The sequence below is a fragment of the Peromyscus eremicus genome, chromosome 6, assembly GCF_949786415.1.
Source record: "Peromyscus eremicus chromosome 6, PerEre_H2_v1, whole genome shotgun sequence".
Lineage (NCBI taxonomy): Eukaryota > Metazoa > Chordata > Mammalia > Rodentia > Cricetidae > Peromyscus > Peromyscus eremicus.
Genome location: NC_081421.1, coordinates 41,841,429 through 41,855,494, shown reverse-complemented (window position 1 = coordinate 41,855,494; position 14,066 = coordinate 41,841,429). Strand labels below are relative to the sequence as shown.

General features: G+C 42.3%; 2 protein-coding genes across 3 annotated transcripts in view; one reads left to right on the top strand and one right to left on the bottom strand.

The window, feature by feature from the left end:
- The window catches only part of Veph1 (ventricular zone expressed PH domain containing 1), a 198,172-nt gene that overhangs the window by 25,548 nt on the left and 158,558 nt on the right, over positions 1–14,066 (top strand). The gene's annotated exons all lie outside the window — the stretch shown is intronic.
- Ptx3 (pentraxin 3) lies at positions 6,994–12,840 on the bottom strand. The gene is made up of 3 exons (XM_059264719.1): positions 12,594–12,840; positions 11,754–12,158; positions 6,994–8,139 (listed from the first exon to the last, which is right to left on the bottom strand). The coding sequence occupies exons 1-3, from the start codon at positions 12,721–12,723 to the stop codon at positions 7,526–7,528; spliced, it is 1,149 nt and encodes a 382-aa protein (XP_059120702.1). The 5' UTR covers positions 12,724–12,840; the 3' UTR covers positions 6,994–7,525.

Below are 14,066 nucleotides of genomic sequence, written 5' to 3'. Positions count from 1 at the left end.
TATGTTCCATCTAATTCTGCAAGTCTGATATATCCACAAACCAATACCAGACAAAGGTATTATCAGAAAAGAAAACGCACATTTGTCTTAGTCATGGACATAGATGTAGACATTAGGAATAAACACATTAGGAAAACGACTCTAGCAATGCGTAAGGGAAACTATATAACATTTATTGAGTGCAGACTTGATCTCGGGTACTTACCTGTTGACTCTCATTGTTCCTCCTTGTGTTTTATGAGGGAGGAACTGTTGCCATCCCATTTTATGAAATGCATAATGACCTGGTTGGATTTATTCCAGGAATACAAAATAGTTTCCTATTTGAATTACCCCATAGTAAAAACTGAGCAGGGAGGGTATCATGCTATCAGCATAAGTGTCTTATAAGATTAAAAGCAAATCAAACTAGAAGACTTTGAGAAGTCCCTTAACTTGATTAGGAGAATATTTATATATTTGATAGTGAATGAGTAGAAGCCTGCCTCTAAGCCCAGGAAAGAGACAAAGATACTTTTATGTCATTTCTATTTACCATGGCAATGGAAAGCACAGCCTAGACCCCAAAATAAATTATAATGTTCATTATAGTCAGAAGTGAATGAAAAATATTGTATATAACATGATTTGTACACAACATCTAGGAAATTATATGTATACATTTTGAGAATAAAATTACAAATCACTTTGAAAGTAGTCAAATAAAGCATGGACATGTGGGGCACTATACCATCTTCATGGATGGGAGACATTGGTGCAGCCAAGACATAAGCTTCAATGAATTTAGTGAAATTTTAATAAAACACCAGTGGAAAGTGTGATGAAAGATAACATCTGATTTTAAAATGAACAAGTCAGATAAAGTGTGTCAGGAAGCTCCAGCAGTTCTTCAGAAGGAGAACATGACTGTGAAGTCATAGTAATTACTGCAGCATATCAGTGCTGCAAAAAGAGAGAAAATGGTTCTGCAGTGGGTAGAGGGGCATCGTGGGAATCGGGGACCTGGTGGGAAGTCTTTGCAGTGGAGAAGGATAGACTATTTAGTGCGTGTTGTTGAAATAATTGTCCATATCAAAACATACGTAAATTAATTTCAGACAGAATAAAGACCTAAATGTAAAATATGAAACTCTAGTTCTTTCCATTAGTAAAAGTCAGTCTCTCTCTCTCTGTGTCTCTCTCTATCTCTCTGTCTCTCTGTCTCTTCCTCTCTCTCTCTCTCTCTCTCTCTCTCTCTCTCTCTCTCTCTCGATAGTGTCTAATCAGTAATGCTCTTATTCTAACAAAGAATATCTACAAAAATGAACCTAGACTAAGTTACATTAAAGAAAAAAATAATTAATACAAGGCCCTTGGATTAAAATCTAAGGCAAGTATGTCATAGGATGATGAATTTATTTTCTGCCTCAGTTACATCATGTATAATTTTATATTATGCAACGTCAGAATCTAGTCCCGAATAATTCTCCAGACTTATTCTCTGCCGTGTGAAGGCAGACCATGCTGCTTGTCCAGTATCAGAAAGCAGAAGCACATCCATTGCTCAGTGCAGTGTGAGTTACCATATCTTTCACCCATGTAGCTGGCAATGTATTACAGAAGGCCTACAAGAGTGTCTTCAACTTCATGTGGTTATTTGTGGGTCCGTGGGGGAGCCCTTTGCAAGTGTTGACTTGTAACTGTGATGCAGTGACTGTCCCTGCTATTAAATCTGCATGTAATGCTGTCCTTTCCTCTCCCTCTCTGAACCAGAGGTAAGGACGGAAATATCCACCACAGACATTTTATACAGTCCTCTTGCACAAGCCACAAGATGACCTCAAATGATTTGAAACTTAAGTAGAAAATCTTTGAGAAAATAAAATGTTGTTTCAGCAAGAGTCCAGATTCCTTTCTGACTTGTTGGCAACAGCATGGAAAAGACTGTCCAGTTAATTATGATAAATTTACCTCATTTCTTTCTCTATGTGAGACAAAAATCCAAACCACTAAATGGTGAGCTGTCTCAGAAGAACAGAGAAAGTTGACTCCCCACATGTTATGACACTGATTTTATGTGCCACACGTTGCCAATGAAGCTTGACCAGATAAAATACCTACACTCCACACAGCACTCAGCACACTGATCACTGTGATTCTTCTTCCTGTCACCAGTGTTATTCCCATCATCTCTAATTGAGTATCTGCAATGGACCAGGTTCATATTAAAATACTGGAGGCAGAGCCATATCCATTCACAGAGGTTCATAATCCCTAGAGGGATGCTCAGCCGTTAAAAGTTCATGACAGGAACTGGAGAGATGGCTCAGTGGTTAAGAGTGCTTGCTGAGAGGGGACAAGATCATGATGGGAAAAAACAGAGACAGTTGACCCAAGCTAGTGGGAACCCACAGACTCTGGACTGACAGCTGGGGAGCCTGCATATGACCGCACTAGGCCCCTTGAATGAGGGTGACAGATATGTGGCTTGATCTGATTGTGGGTCCCCTGGCAATTGGACCAGGACTCATCCCGAGTACGTAAACTGGCTTTTTTAGAGTCCATTCTCTATGGTGCCATGCCTTACTCAGCCTTGATGCATAGGGGTGGGGCTTGGGCCTGCCCCAACTTGATATACCAGCCTATGTTGAATACCCAAGGGACACCTTACCCGCTATGAGGAGTGGGTGGGGGTGGGATGGGGGGAAGTGGGTGGGGAGTGGGAGAAGAGGAGAGAGGGAAAACAGTGGATGGTATGTAAAATTTAAAAAAACTTTAAATAAACAAGTAAACCTTAAAAAAAAAAAGAGTGCTTGCTGTAGCTGGGTGGTGGTGGCACACACCTTTAATCCCAACACTTGGGAAGCAGAGGCAGCCAGATCTCTGTGAGTTTGAAGCCAACCTGGTCTACACAGTGAGTTTCAGGACAGCCGAGGCTACACAAAGAAACCCTGTCTTGGGGAGAGAGAGAGAGAGAGAGAGAGAGAGAGAGAGAGAGAGAGAGAGAGAGAGAGAGAGAGAGAGAGAGAGAGCTTGCTGTATAACTGCAATGACCTGATTTTGGATCCCAGCACCCATATGACAAGCCAGCCATGGTCTTTACACACCTGTGACCTCAGCAGTGTGTGAAGCAGAGGTGGGAGAGAGAATCTCTGAGGCTTGATGGCTGCCGGCCTAGCAGGATAAATTATTAAATGTAAGCTTCAGGATCACACAGAGACAACCCTTATCAAGGGAGAAAGGCAGAGAATGATAAAAAGAGAATACCCAATGCCTTCCTCTATCTTCTATACATGCACATAAGTGTGTCCACCTGCACACACACGTATGCATACACACACACACACACACACACACACAAAAAAAAAAAAAAAAACCTTGACAGAATTATTGCTAAAGAAAAAGTTCTAAGTTTATTATCTCACACACTGTTCAGGGAAAATTGCTAGCCCCACTTCTCACAAGTAGTAACATTAACCATATATATACTATATGTTTGTTGCACACACATTTTCACCCTAATGGCCGAAGTCATCTTGTACAATTATTCTCGTCTTGGTTTTTAATTCAAGGGAGGGTATTCGGTGTTTCTTTATTATTAATATTTTGCAGATTTCCTTTGTCTAAATAAGATATTACGAATTTTACATTATCACAAGCAGGCTGGTTTTCACTATGGGAAGAGTAAAATTTCATCCTTTAAATTGAAGTCCTATTACAAATATCCAACCCGATATGCTGACAGGAGCAGAAAAAGATTAACTATAACATGGTGAAAAGTCGATCCCATCATGGTTTGAGAAACAGAGACACCTCTGGAGAGAAGACGACTTGTGGGTGGCTGTCTCGGTCGGGGCTGTCTCGGCCGGAGCTGGTGCCAGGCAGGTGTGCCTTCACTGTTTCACCAGCAGGTGTTGCTGTGAGGTAATGAAGGAAACGTGCCAGCCTGGATGTCTGTGCTGATCTTAAAACACCAACCACAATGCGGGAAAGTCCGGAGGCTCATCTCTTTGTTATAGTTTAGTTTCATTGCTTATTTATGTTTTAGCACATGGGAATACCATGGGGAAATAATTCAGGGCAGATCTTATTTCAAAAGTGATTTGATGAGCCAGAAAACACTTTTAAATATGATAGATGCTTAGGGATTTTGTTTTGTTATGTAATTTAAGATGTGTGAAGATTAGTTGAGTGTGTCGGCTAATTAGGAAGCTGGTACTTGGTGGTGCCAGGATTTAAACACTGGGTTTCTGACCTGAAGCCCTTGCAAACTTTCTTCTGCACTTCAGGTTGACCAAGTTGCAAGGATCAATAATCTGATACCTTCATATTCATAGAACCCAAACATAATGTAAATCAATATGCACAGTTGCTTTAACTAAGGCTTTTACACTTAGGAATGTTGCTTCTTAACTAGCTAAAAGACAATTCTGGAGATACTTGGTCCTGGTATTTTTTCAAATAAAGAGCTTCCTAATATATGAATAGAGAAGAAATGAAATAAAAATCAATCATGGGATCTTATTATTTGTCAGTCTAGTTCCCATTAATGTGAAGTCAATTAAGTGCCAAAATCTAAACCCAAGCTCTGACATTCTATGATATATACTTAAAAATCAAATGTTCTAAATATAATGTAATTAATGCTTAAAGGCCAGTTGTTACCGTCATAGGCAAGGAAAACATGAACTGTGCTTCGTTCATGTACACAAAATGTCGCCCTACTAATCATACATAAATACACACTAGGGTGACCAACTGTCCCAGTTTGCCCCAGGACATGGCAACTTTGATAAAGCTAGAACAGGCCCAGGAAACGTAGTCACCCTACTTTATATCAGTAATAATACTAACTTTATAGATGGTATTATGTATTAGTGACACATACGTTTTTATCCTAATGACCCAAGTCATCTTGTACAATTATTCGGCTATGCCATCATGTGACAACACTCTCAATAACAACATGGTGAATAAAACCATGTACCACAGTGCTAAACCAAGCCAGCAAGTTGGTATTTCTTCAGGGATATTTTGTCTCAGTTCCACAAGTTGCTTATTTTTTCTTCTTGGTGATACCCTGGCATTCCAAAACTCCTTAAGTACAATTAGTTTTTTAGTTAGCTTCCTGAGAATTTGTTAAAAAAAAAAATCATCTGCACACTGAGTGTTTTGAAGAAAATAAAGTGCATTGTCTTTTTAAGTTTTTTTTTCTCTAATTACTGGATCTGGATTAGATTGTAATAACTAATAATGGATTTTAAAAGATAGACACTTAGTTCTATCAATAGTTCATCACTGACCAGAACATGGGAAATACTGAGAAACATTGATGTCTTAATTGCTATGCATAATGCTAACATGTGAATTCTGTTACTTCAGAAAAGAGGTAAAAATGAGATAAGGGAACAATCAAAAGTCCTTGGAATCCTATCTATCCAGACCTGCTGGTGTGGCAGATGAAATGTCAACATTTATAACCCAATGTTTTTGTTCTCTTCTGTTTGTTCCTTCACTGCCCTTGATCACAGCTAGTTTGGTCAGCATTGACATCCTATGATACTTCCTTACTAATCAAATGTTCTAGATATAAGATTATTAATACTTAAAGGCCAATTTTTACTATAATAGACAAGGAAAACATCAACTGTGCTTTGCGAATGTACACAAAATGTCACTGTGTTAATCATACATAAAGGCATACTAGAATGATCAATATTGACTAATAACATACAGTTAATATTGCTAGCATATGAGTTGGTACTTATCTTGGCCCATATCTTCAGATTTAATTTGTGCAGGCACATGCCTAACCCTCTTAGGTTGGGTTTGGTATTTCTTCCAGATGAGAATTCACTCATATAGACAATAGCTAGATAGAGACTTAGCATGGGGCCAATGTATCAGAAATATTGAGTTGTATAATTCTCAAGGGTAGAAGACTGGCTTATGTATCAGCTCATAACTACAAGTAATTTTGTTACAGGCTCATAGGCCTAACTTTACAGATTTCAAGACTGGAATGAAGCATGATTCCATGAGCATCCTCTGAACATATTAGATTCATGGAACTTTGATTCTGAAAAAACTGGGTCCATGTTCCTTTCTTTTCCTGAGAAGATCAAGGCAAATGTCTAAGGAAGCTCAGCTAGATAGCTACAGATTTGTGCCTGGCCCTACTTGCCACACCTCATGAGCAGGAATGTTTTTCACTGTATCTTTAGGATCCATGCTTACTGTGATTCCATGGTATTTCTGTAGCAGCTTTAGAAGGTTCTAGAAATCCTTGCATAGAATCCTCAGGAGGAGATAACCTGGTGAGGCTCTTACCAGGACTCCTGAATGTGAAGGTTCACTGGCTTTTCCCTTGCAAGGACGAAAATGAGTAGGCCTTGCTTCTTTTCCAGATTCATGGTTCTCTCCTCTGATAGTCCTATCATGTGTGTCCAACAGGTGGCCGATAGGCCGTATACCCCAGAAGATCTATGGATGCACAAAATCCCAACTTACTTAAAACATTTCATTTTTGCATTTTTTCTGATAACTTAATTGTTCATCTCTTCAATATGAGTTTTGTAGATGACAGCTTTATGTAGCAATGTCAAGAGCTGATACATGCACCTAGCCATCGCTTATATGTGTCATGTCTACCTGGAGAAGTCAGATAATACATGTTTGTATTACAACAGGGTAGAAAATTTTGCAAGCTCATAGATTCAGCAAATCATTTCTTCCTCAGTTCCGTAGTTGAAAAAACAAAAACCCAAAGAGATGAATGCATTTAGCATTTCTTACAATCTGTAAGGCACCAAGGCTTATAGCAGCAGTAGGGTTTGCTTCTAACAATATTAACTACTGCTCTTTTCATAGCAGTCTCTGCGAACAACTTGCTTAAATGTAGATTTGCTTCAAAACAGCTCTTAAACTTGAATTAGAGGACACAGGCTAGCTTTATAAAACATTTTATTTACAGTAGCATTTTACAAAAATAAAATTAATACAAACCCATTTCACAATATAAGTTACACAACTATCTCTCCCAAGTGGAACACTGGATTATAACACGTAAGCTACATTTTTGTTTGTTAAGAAGTCACTTTGTGGTATAAATATGTTTTTCTCATTATCCCTTTTGTCACAAGGTACACCGTGAAGAATGAACAATGGGCAACAGAGCTTGTTTTGTTATTCTTCCAGTATAAAAATGTCTCTGGCCAAAACAAAATTAACCAAAGAAAAGTAGCACAATTGTCCTTCTGTTCAGAGTCCAGGCCTGCTTAGTTATCTGAGGGTTCATCTGACACAGGCAGACATTAATCTGAAAGCACCACAGGCATAAGGCTTAGCAACAACATCCCAAGCCTTCTCCTATGCCTTCCCTTCAACTGTTTATTCAGTATTTTGCCAAGATAAATAAAGACGATCTCAAGCCTCTCCTTCATTAGTCTCAAGTGGTCTTATTATGCACCGAAGTTTTTAGACTTTCTCAACTGGCATATACTTAAAGCGTGAGTCTCCTTTGGCTTCAAGTAGAGTTTCACAACACTTAAGAAACATACTGAGCTCCTCCATGTGGCTGAATTTCTGTAACGCCCCACCCGACGACATTTCCCCTGATGTGGCAAGACTCAACTCCTCCACTCTCCTTTATCTCCTCCTCGCTGAGAACACGATCCCAGATATTGAAGCCTGTGATTCTTCCAGAAAATGCTAAGTTTTCATCAAATCCCCCACCTACACAGCAACCATTCTTTTCTTGGCCAATCTGTAGGAGTCCACCCTCAGGAACAGAGTGACTTGTGGCCATCTCCACAGTGGTAGCCACCAGCTCCCCATTTACCCATAAGGACATGCTCCCCTGCTCTGAACTCCAGGTACCACAGAGGTGGGTCCACCTTCCCAGGGAAACCACGGTGTCTGCAACCAGCTTATTCTCCTTTCCACCTACCACAAACACTAGGGACTGGGAGCTGAGGTACAGCTGGATCTCATAGGGGTTCCACTTTGTGCCATAAGAAAATAGGATGGTTTTGTTTAATACGTCTGTGGCTTTAACCCAGATGCAAGTAGTGAAAGATTCAAGCTTCATTGGTTTCACAGGATGCACACTTCCAAAAATCTTCTTAGACCGCATCGGGAATAAAATCGCTGTTTCGCAGCCTGGAGTAGTAAAAAAAGAATAAGAGGAAAAACTTCAGATGCATTCAGTTATTTTGGTAGTCAGCTATGTAAACATACGCATATTAACTCTACTAGATAACTGTGTATGGTAATGTGTTATGACTCACGGGGCCTCCAGTTTGATCTCTGCAGAGCAAGGAGAATAAAGGTGAGGAAGAGTCAGTTGGCTTACTCACTGAAGCAACCTAATAAAGGAGTGTGCAAGCAGAAGGAAAGCTCAACTCAACCCACAGAGACCAAAAACTATGTTGAATAACCGTCTCCCTTTCAATCCACTTTTCAGTTTTACCTTTTTTTAAAATTAATAGGTTGATTCACAATGAGTTAACTTCAGAGGATTCTATTATCTCCAAGGATTTAAAATCCATCCATTTCCTTCTTACCTCTGCCACGATCCTAAGACAATAGACCTATGAAACTCAATGGACCTAGCTAGTTCTAGGTAGTCATTATCAGCATGTCTTTTAGAACAGGGACGTCAGTGGGGAATACATTTTCATGTACCATGTGATCTCAGATATTGGTAACTTTGCAGAGTTTATAGAAAATTACTCTGTTCTTTTACTACTATTATTATTGGCTTTTTGAAATAAGCTTTGTGTAGCCTAAGCTGACCTCAGGTTGGGCATAAAGCTAGCAATAACTTTGATCTTTTGATTCTCCTGCCTCCACCTCTAAGGGACTGAACTTATTGGTGCACACCACCAAGGCCAGCTTGCAAACTGCCCTTTGACCGGAAGCCAAGTATACAGTGATGACTAATGTTTATCAGGCACTCATTATGTCTCAGATGGTGTTCTAACCAATCTGCTCACCATCTTAACACATCCTCCTACCCGCTCTTAAAGTCTCCCTATTCCCACTTTATATGGGAGAAAACTGAGGCAAAAATAACTTACCTATGTTTCTACAGTTGATAAAATTTTAAACTCGGGTTTTAGTTTGGGGGATCTTTTGTAGAGGCCAACACATTATATTATCTGTTAATAGACGCCCTGGATTCAGAGTAATTTACTGCTGGTGAGTATTATGCAGTTTTTGATGAAGCCTATAATCTCACAAGTCTTTAGTGGTTGTCTATGTATAAAGTGTGGAGGGGGGAGCAGGGGACTCTCTTCTTCAAGTCTGTAGGTTACAAGGATACAGCACTCACATCTGGGCAGGCCAAGGATATGTTTTAAAACTTAGTTACACCGTTATAGAAAACCCTTTAAAAGGAGGGATTCTCCCAAAGGATTTTGTTAGAGACTGTGTTTCTGTTGGGAACATTGAGAAGACAGAGACATTTGAACATAGGGATGAGGACACATGTACTCCCACCCCTGCTGATCTCAGGCTGCGTCAGCAGCTAAGATGCCAAAGTGAAGACTTGGTAAATGCTAAAGCCTCGACCACATGGGCTCTACTTCATGTTGTATCTGAAAACACTGAAGAAGGCTGGATTTTGACTTCATAAGAACCCCAAGGAGATGCTGTGAGATGGCCAGTCAGTCCCCCAGGCACTTAAAGACTGACTGGTGAGTCAACAGAACTTGTGAGTGTCAAATGTCCTGTAAAGTGTAGTAAATTCCTGCAAGTGGCTCTGAGCTAGGCTCTGTTCAGAAAGGATCAAACAAACACGGACCATATCTTTTAGTAATAGTCAAAGAAAATATTGAAATATAGAAAAATTACAGACAAGCAACCATGATAGCAATGCCTCCAAATAATAGCATCAGTTGAAAATTCTAATCATCCATGAAAAATTTTTTAAATGAGGCATTTTCAAGTGGGATTATTTCTCTAGCTACAATAAGTAAATCAAATAATGACCGTGGAAACAAAAGATTGCCGTGTGTGCATTTGAAATTTCTTGGCCTCTGTAAGTTTAAATAAAATGCTGTTCGAGAGGGCATCCACTACAATCTAATTATCGGCCTTCCTGTTTAAATAAGGCCAGGAAGTGAGGATTGCATTCCAAGGCTCTCCATGACTATGTCTGGGACACCCATCATCCCTGTAGGCTCTGGCAGCTACTTGAGTTCATGCTGTAAAGTAGTATGTAGGCAGATTTTGTGGGATTCTTTTACAGAACAGTGATTGAGTCTTTTGGGACCTCTTTGAAATGTCAGAAACTCTCTTATGAAATGGCTTTTAACTAATAAGTCTTTGTAATTATATTATCAAAGACCAAGCAAAATGAAAACCAGGTTCTTAGGAGGCAGACCACAACAGCATGATTAGGAACCCTCTGGGAGCCAAGTTAGGACAGAAAGAGAGGGCAAGTCAAAGTCTGTGTGTGAAGTGTTACTGGGTGTGTTAAGCACCAACAGTTTAGAACTGGGAAATGTATACATCTGTCTCCTAGCATAGGTGAGGATATAAATTAGAGTAATTCTTTCTGGGGCGGGGTAAGGGGAGTACATTATATGGACATGACTTTACCCAGTTTGCAAAACAAAATATCCATGCGTTTAAAATTGTCAAAGAATTACCAGATTGAGGTTTTTGCTTTCGATTTAACTTAATGCTTTTTCTCTGAAGTCCTATTTAGGTTTAAGGCCGTGTAGCCTCCATACTGACAAACAGTCCTCAACTATTTAGGAAGGACTGATTTGTAGCATGGCTTCTGTAAAGGAATGGAGCATGCTCTGTTGTATCCTCCCTCCTACCTCATTCAAGAAGCTTCGTTTCCTTGGAAATACAGGGTAGGGTGGCATTGTTTGGCATTGTTTCTGAGACTCATGAGAAGCACAAGGGATATTTTTCGACGGAGGACACTAATTTTCTAGAATAATTTACATCAATATATCACTGCCTCCTCAGAAATTTGACTTAAGAAGCGTGTTCCTGGGCTCTGATGTTCTGTTTCTTTAACTTTAAAAGTGTACCGTTGGGGGCCCTCATCAGTTGGGAATTTTATGGAGTGTGGCCTTTGACAAGTTGCACAGTCTGTACGGTCTTGTTCTTGTGTGGCCCTGGCGTCTGATGGAGTGGTCATCTACACCCCCTGACTCCTGTTCCTGACTTTACAGGACTTACTCTAAAGCCCACACCCATTGACCTTCTTCACTGTCCACCTAACTGGGCTGAGGAAACCCTGGCGGAATTCTGCTGACTCTGCAGGAGATCCAATTAGGCTCTAGTCAGCTCAGAAGCAGAGGGGGAGGAGTCGGCGGAGAGGCTGGGAAAGTCGCTGAAGTAAGCCCTGGCCTTGAAATAGTGTGGGAAACCAGAGCTCGCCTACAGAGAGCGACCGGATAAAATTAGCAGACGTGGAAATCCCTAACGGAGGGACTCAGGGCAGCAAGGAGGGTCACAGTTAAACACCTGCCAATGGAACTCCTGTAATATCTAGTCGGATCCTGTATCAGGGACCTCTGACGTCTACTCCCAGATTGATGGTTAAATCCCCACTTTCTTTTGCTTCCTCGGGCTGGGAAATACTTTTTAAAAGCAGTGTGTCTGCTTTGTGTGTCTGAGCTCTGTGATCGTGCATATGAAAAATTCCGGGCCTCTGAAGGTGAGGGTCCTCACTAAAGCGCGCCTGGTGTGATTTAGTGCGGCGGGCTCTAGGGACGAAGCGGACGGTGGGCACTGCGCCCGGTGCTTACCTGCTGGCAGCCAGCGGCGGGCGGCCCAGCTCTGCACCACGCTCAGGGCGGCCCGCGTCCGCTGCAGTTCCTCCAGCACTGCGCCCAGGCCAGGCACGGTCGCCTCGGACCGCCGCGTCTCCGCGTCCTCCTCCAGGCGCGCCAGCCTGCGGCTCGCATCGCGGCTCTCCTGCAGCAGCGGCTCCAGGGCCCGCGCCAGCCTGGCGTCCGCAGGGCCCCCGGCAGCACATGGCCTCGCCATGCCGCCCGCCAGCCGGCCCAGCTCGACCCGCAGCCGCTGCAGCTCGCCGCGGAGGACGTCGTCAGTGGCCTGCAGCAGCATGCCCTCCCGCATCTGCGAGTTCTCCAGCATGATGAACAGCTTGTCCCACTCCGAGTGCTCTCCGCGGCAGTCGCACGGCGTGGCTAGAGCGCGGGACACACACAGTGTTGTTACCAGCCTGCCCCGGCCGGTGGGTTGCACCTTCAGTGACCCCACGTTTCAGCCTGTCCCCAGCAACCCTCCTCCTTGTAAGGATCACCCTGAAAACAGCGTGTGTGTAAATTTCTCAAAAATGACACAGTAACTATTCTTTACCGGATAAGTTTAAGCTAACTCTGGGGAATTGCCATTTATGTAGCTAAAAAAACAGTTAAAGAGCAGAGATTTTATATACGCTGCAAAAATAATTTAAAATCTCTGGCTTTCCTCAGGTAGTCCGCACTTTTATAAAACCAAGTACGATTTTAGCTTGCTTCATTGGCTACTAATTATATGTATGTTATTTGCATCGCCCCCCCCCCCAAAAAAAAAGTGGGTCATGTAGTTGGGATGAGCTGAGAAACTTAAAATGAACTTACGGTCCTCGGTGGGATGAAGTCCGTTGTCTATTTCGTTGTCCAAATGCACATACATGAGCTCATAGTCATCCGAGGTCTCAGCCAACACTGCAGACCAGAAAGCACAAAGCAGAACCGCAGGAAGATGCATTGCTGGAGAGAGTCTCCCAAGTATGCTCCGCAGCTGCCGGAGGGGAGAAAGCCAGACTCTCCAGTGAACCGAGTTTGAGCCCGGGAGAGATAGAGTGAGGCAGGAGCGAAGCCCTTAATAAAGGCTCCAAAGCCTGAACTGGGATGAATGAGTAATGCCGGTGGCACAGCGCGAGGGAGTTCCCCTGGATTTGGGGGAGGGGGTTGGGTGGGAAGGCAGGGGAGCCGAAGAGGTTGCACAACGTTAAACCACAAAGGTCCACACTGCGGGCAGATTAATTAGAGGAGGGTCAGGGGGGAAAGAGGAGGGAAGCAGGACTTTGCTGGTCCCCATGAAGATTAGCTGCTGTAACCTGAGTTGGTAGCACTCCTGGGGGTGGGGAGCACAGAGGTTGGGGGGGGCGCAAATGATCATTTTGGGACTTTGTGTGAGCTTTCATTATTCCACAACCCCTTAAGTTCTAGAAAACTTTTTTCACTTTCCTTTTGGACACTTTCTCAAGTCTAAGCTATAGAAAATTATTCTGTGAGTTCAAGATAACACGACACGTTAAGAACTTCTGACTCCGGAAGTCAAATCCATCCTGGCTTCTTTGTCTTTACTCCTCTGGAGTTGCAACTAACAAATACAGTACAACTAAGTAAACCTCTACTAAAACGGGGAACTGGGAGCAGGGAGGTAGGTGCTGGCTTCAGGAGCTTGGGTATTCTCTGATATATATATAATCTAGCATTGGGTGGGAGTGTCCTGTACAGCTCAGAGGCAAAGATCTTGCTTTAAATTAAATTAGTGAGTCCTGGTGTGTGTGTGTGTGTGTGTGTGTGTGTGTGTGTGTGTGTGTGTGAGAGAGAGAGAGAGAGAGAGAGAGAGAGAGAGAGAGAGAGAGAGAGAGAGAGAGAGAGCTGAAAATCCCATACCTAGACAGGTATTGATGTCATAAGAATAGTGATAAAAAACTTAAAATATTCAGATGAACTCTAAATAAAGCAACAATAGACAGTGGCCAAAGATCTAGAAGGAACAAAGCCCACAGGGTCAGCTGCTGAGCTGATACCAGTCCTGAGTCCCCAGAGGAGATGGAGGGGAATGGTTATCAGTCACAGCCATCCAACCATGAGGGTGAAATGACCCTCAAGTTAGGCCTCTCAGAAGGCTGCCTTTTGGATTTCCATAGGTAAACCCCCCTCCTTCCCCTGCACGAGGAATCATGCGTGGCTTTCCCTGACTGAGTACCACAAGACCCCTAAGTTTGAAAGTAGGGGCTTGCCCTCATGCATCTGCAATGCACATGCATACCAACCACCACAGTAAAAATGAATTCACAGTTAAACATATCTAGACAT

Excerpts from the sequence above, each read along its gene's own strand:
- Ptx3 (XM_059264719.1), bottom strand. The coding sequence starts at position 12,723 with ATGCATCTTCCTGCGGTTCTGCTTTGTGCTTTCTGGTCTGCAGTGTTG. Across the intron at positions 12,159-12,593 it reads ACTTCATCCCACCGAGGACC|CCACGCCGTGCGACTGCCGC; the intron begins GTAAGTTCATTT and ends CCCGCGCTCTAG. Across the intron at positions 8,140-11,753 it reads CCGCCGCTGGCTGCCAGCAG|GCTGCGAAACAGCGATTTTA; the intron begins GTAAGCACCGGG and ends TTACTACTCCAG.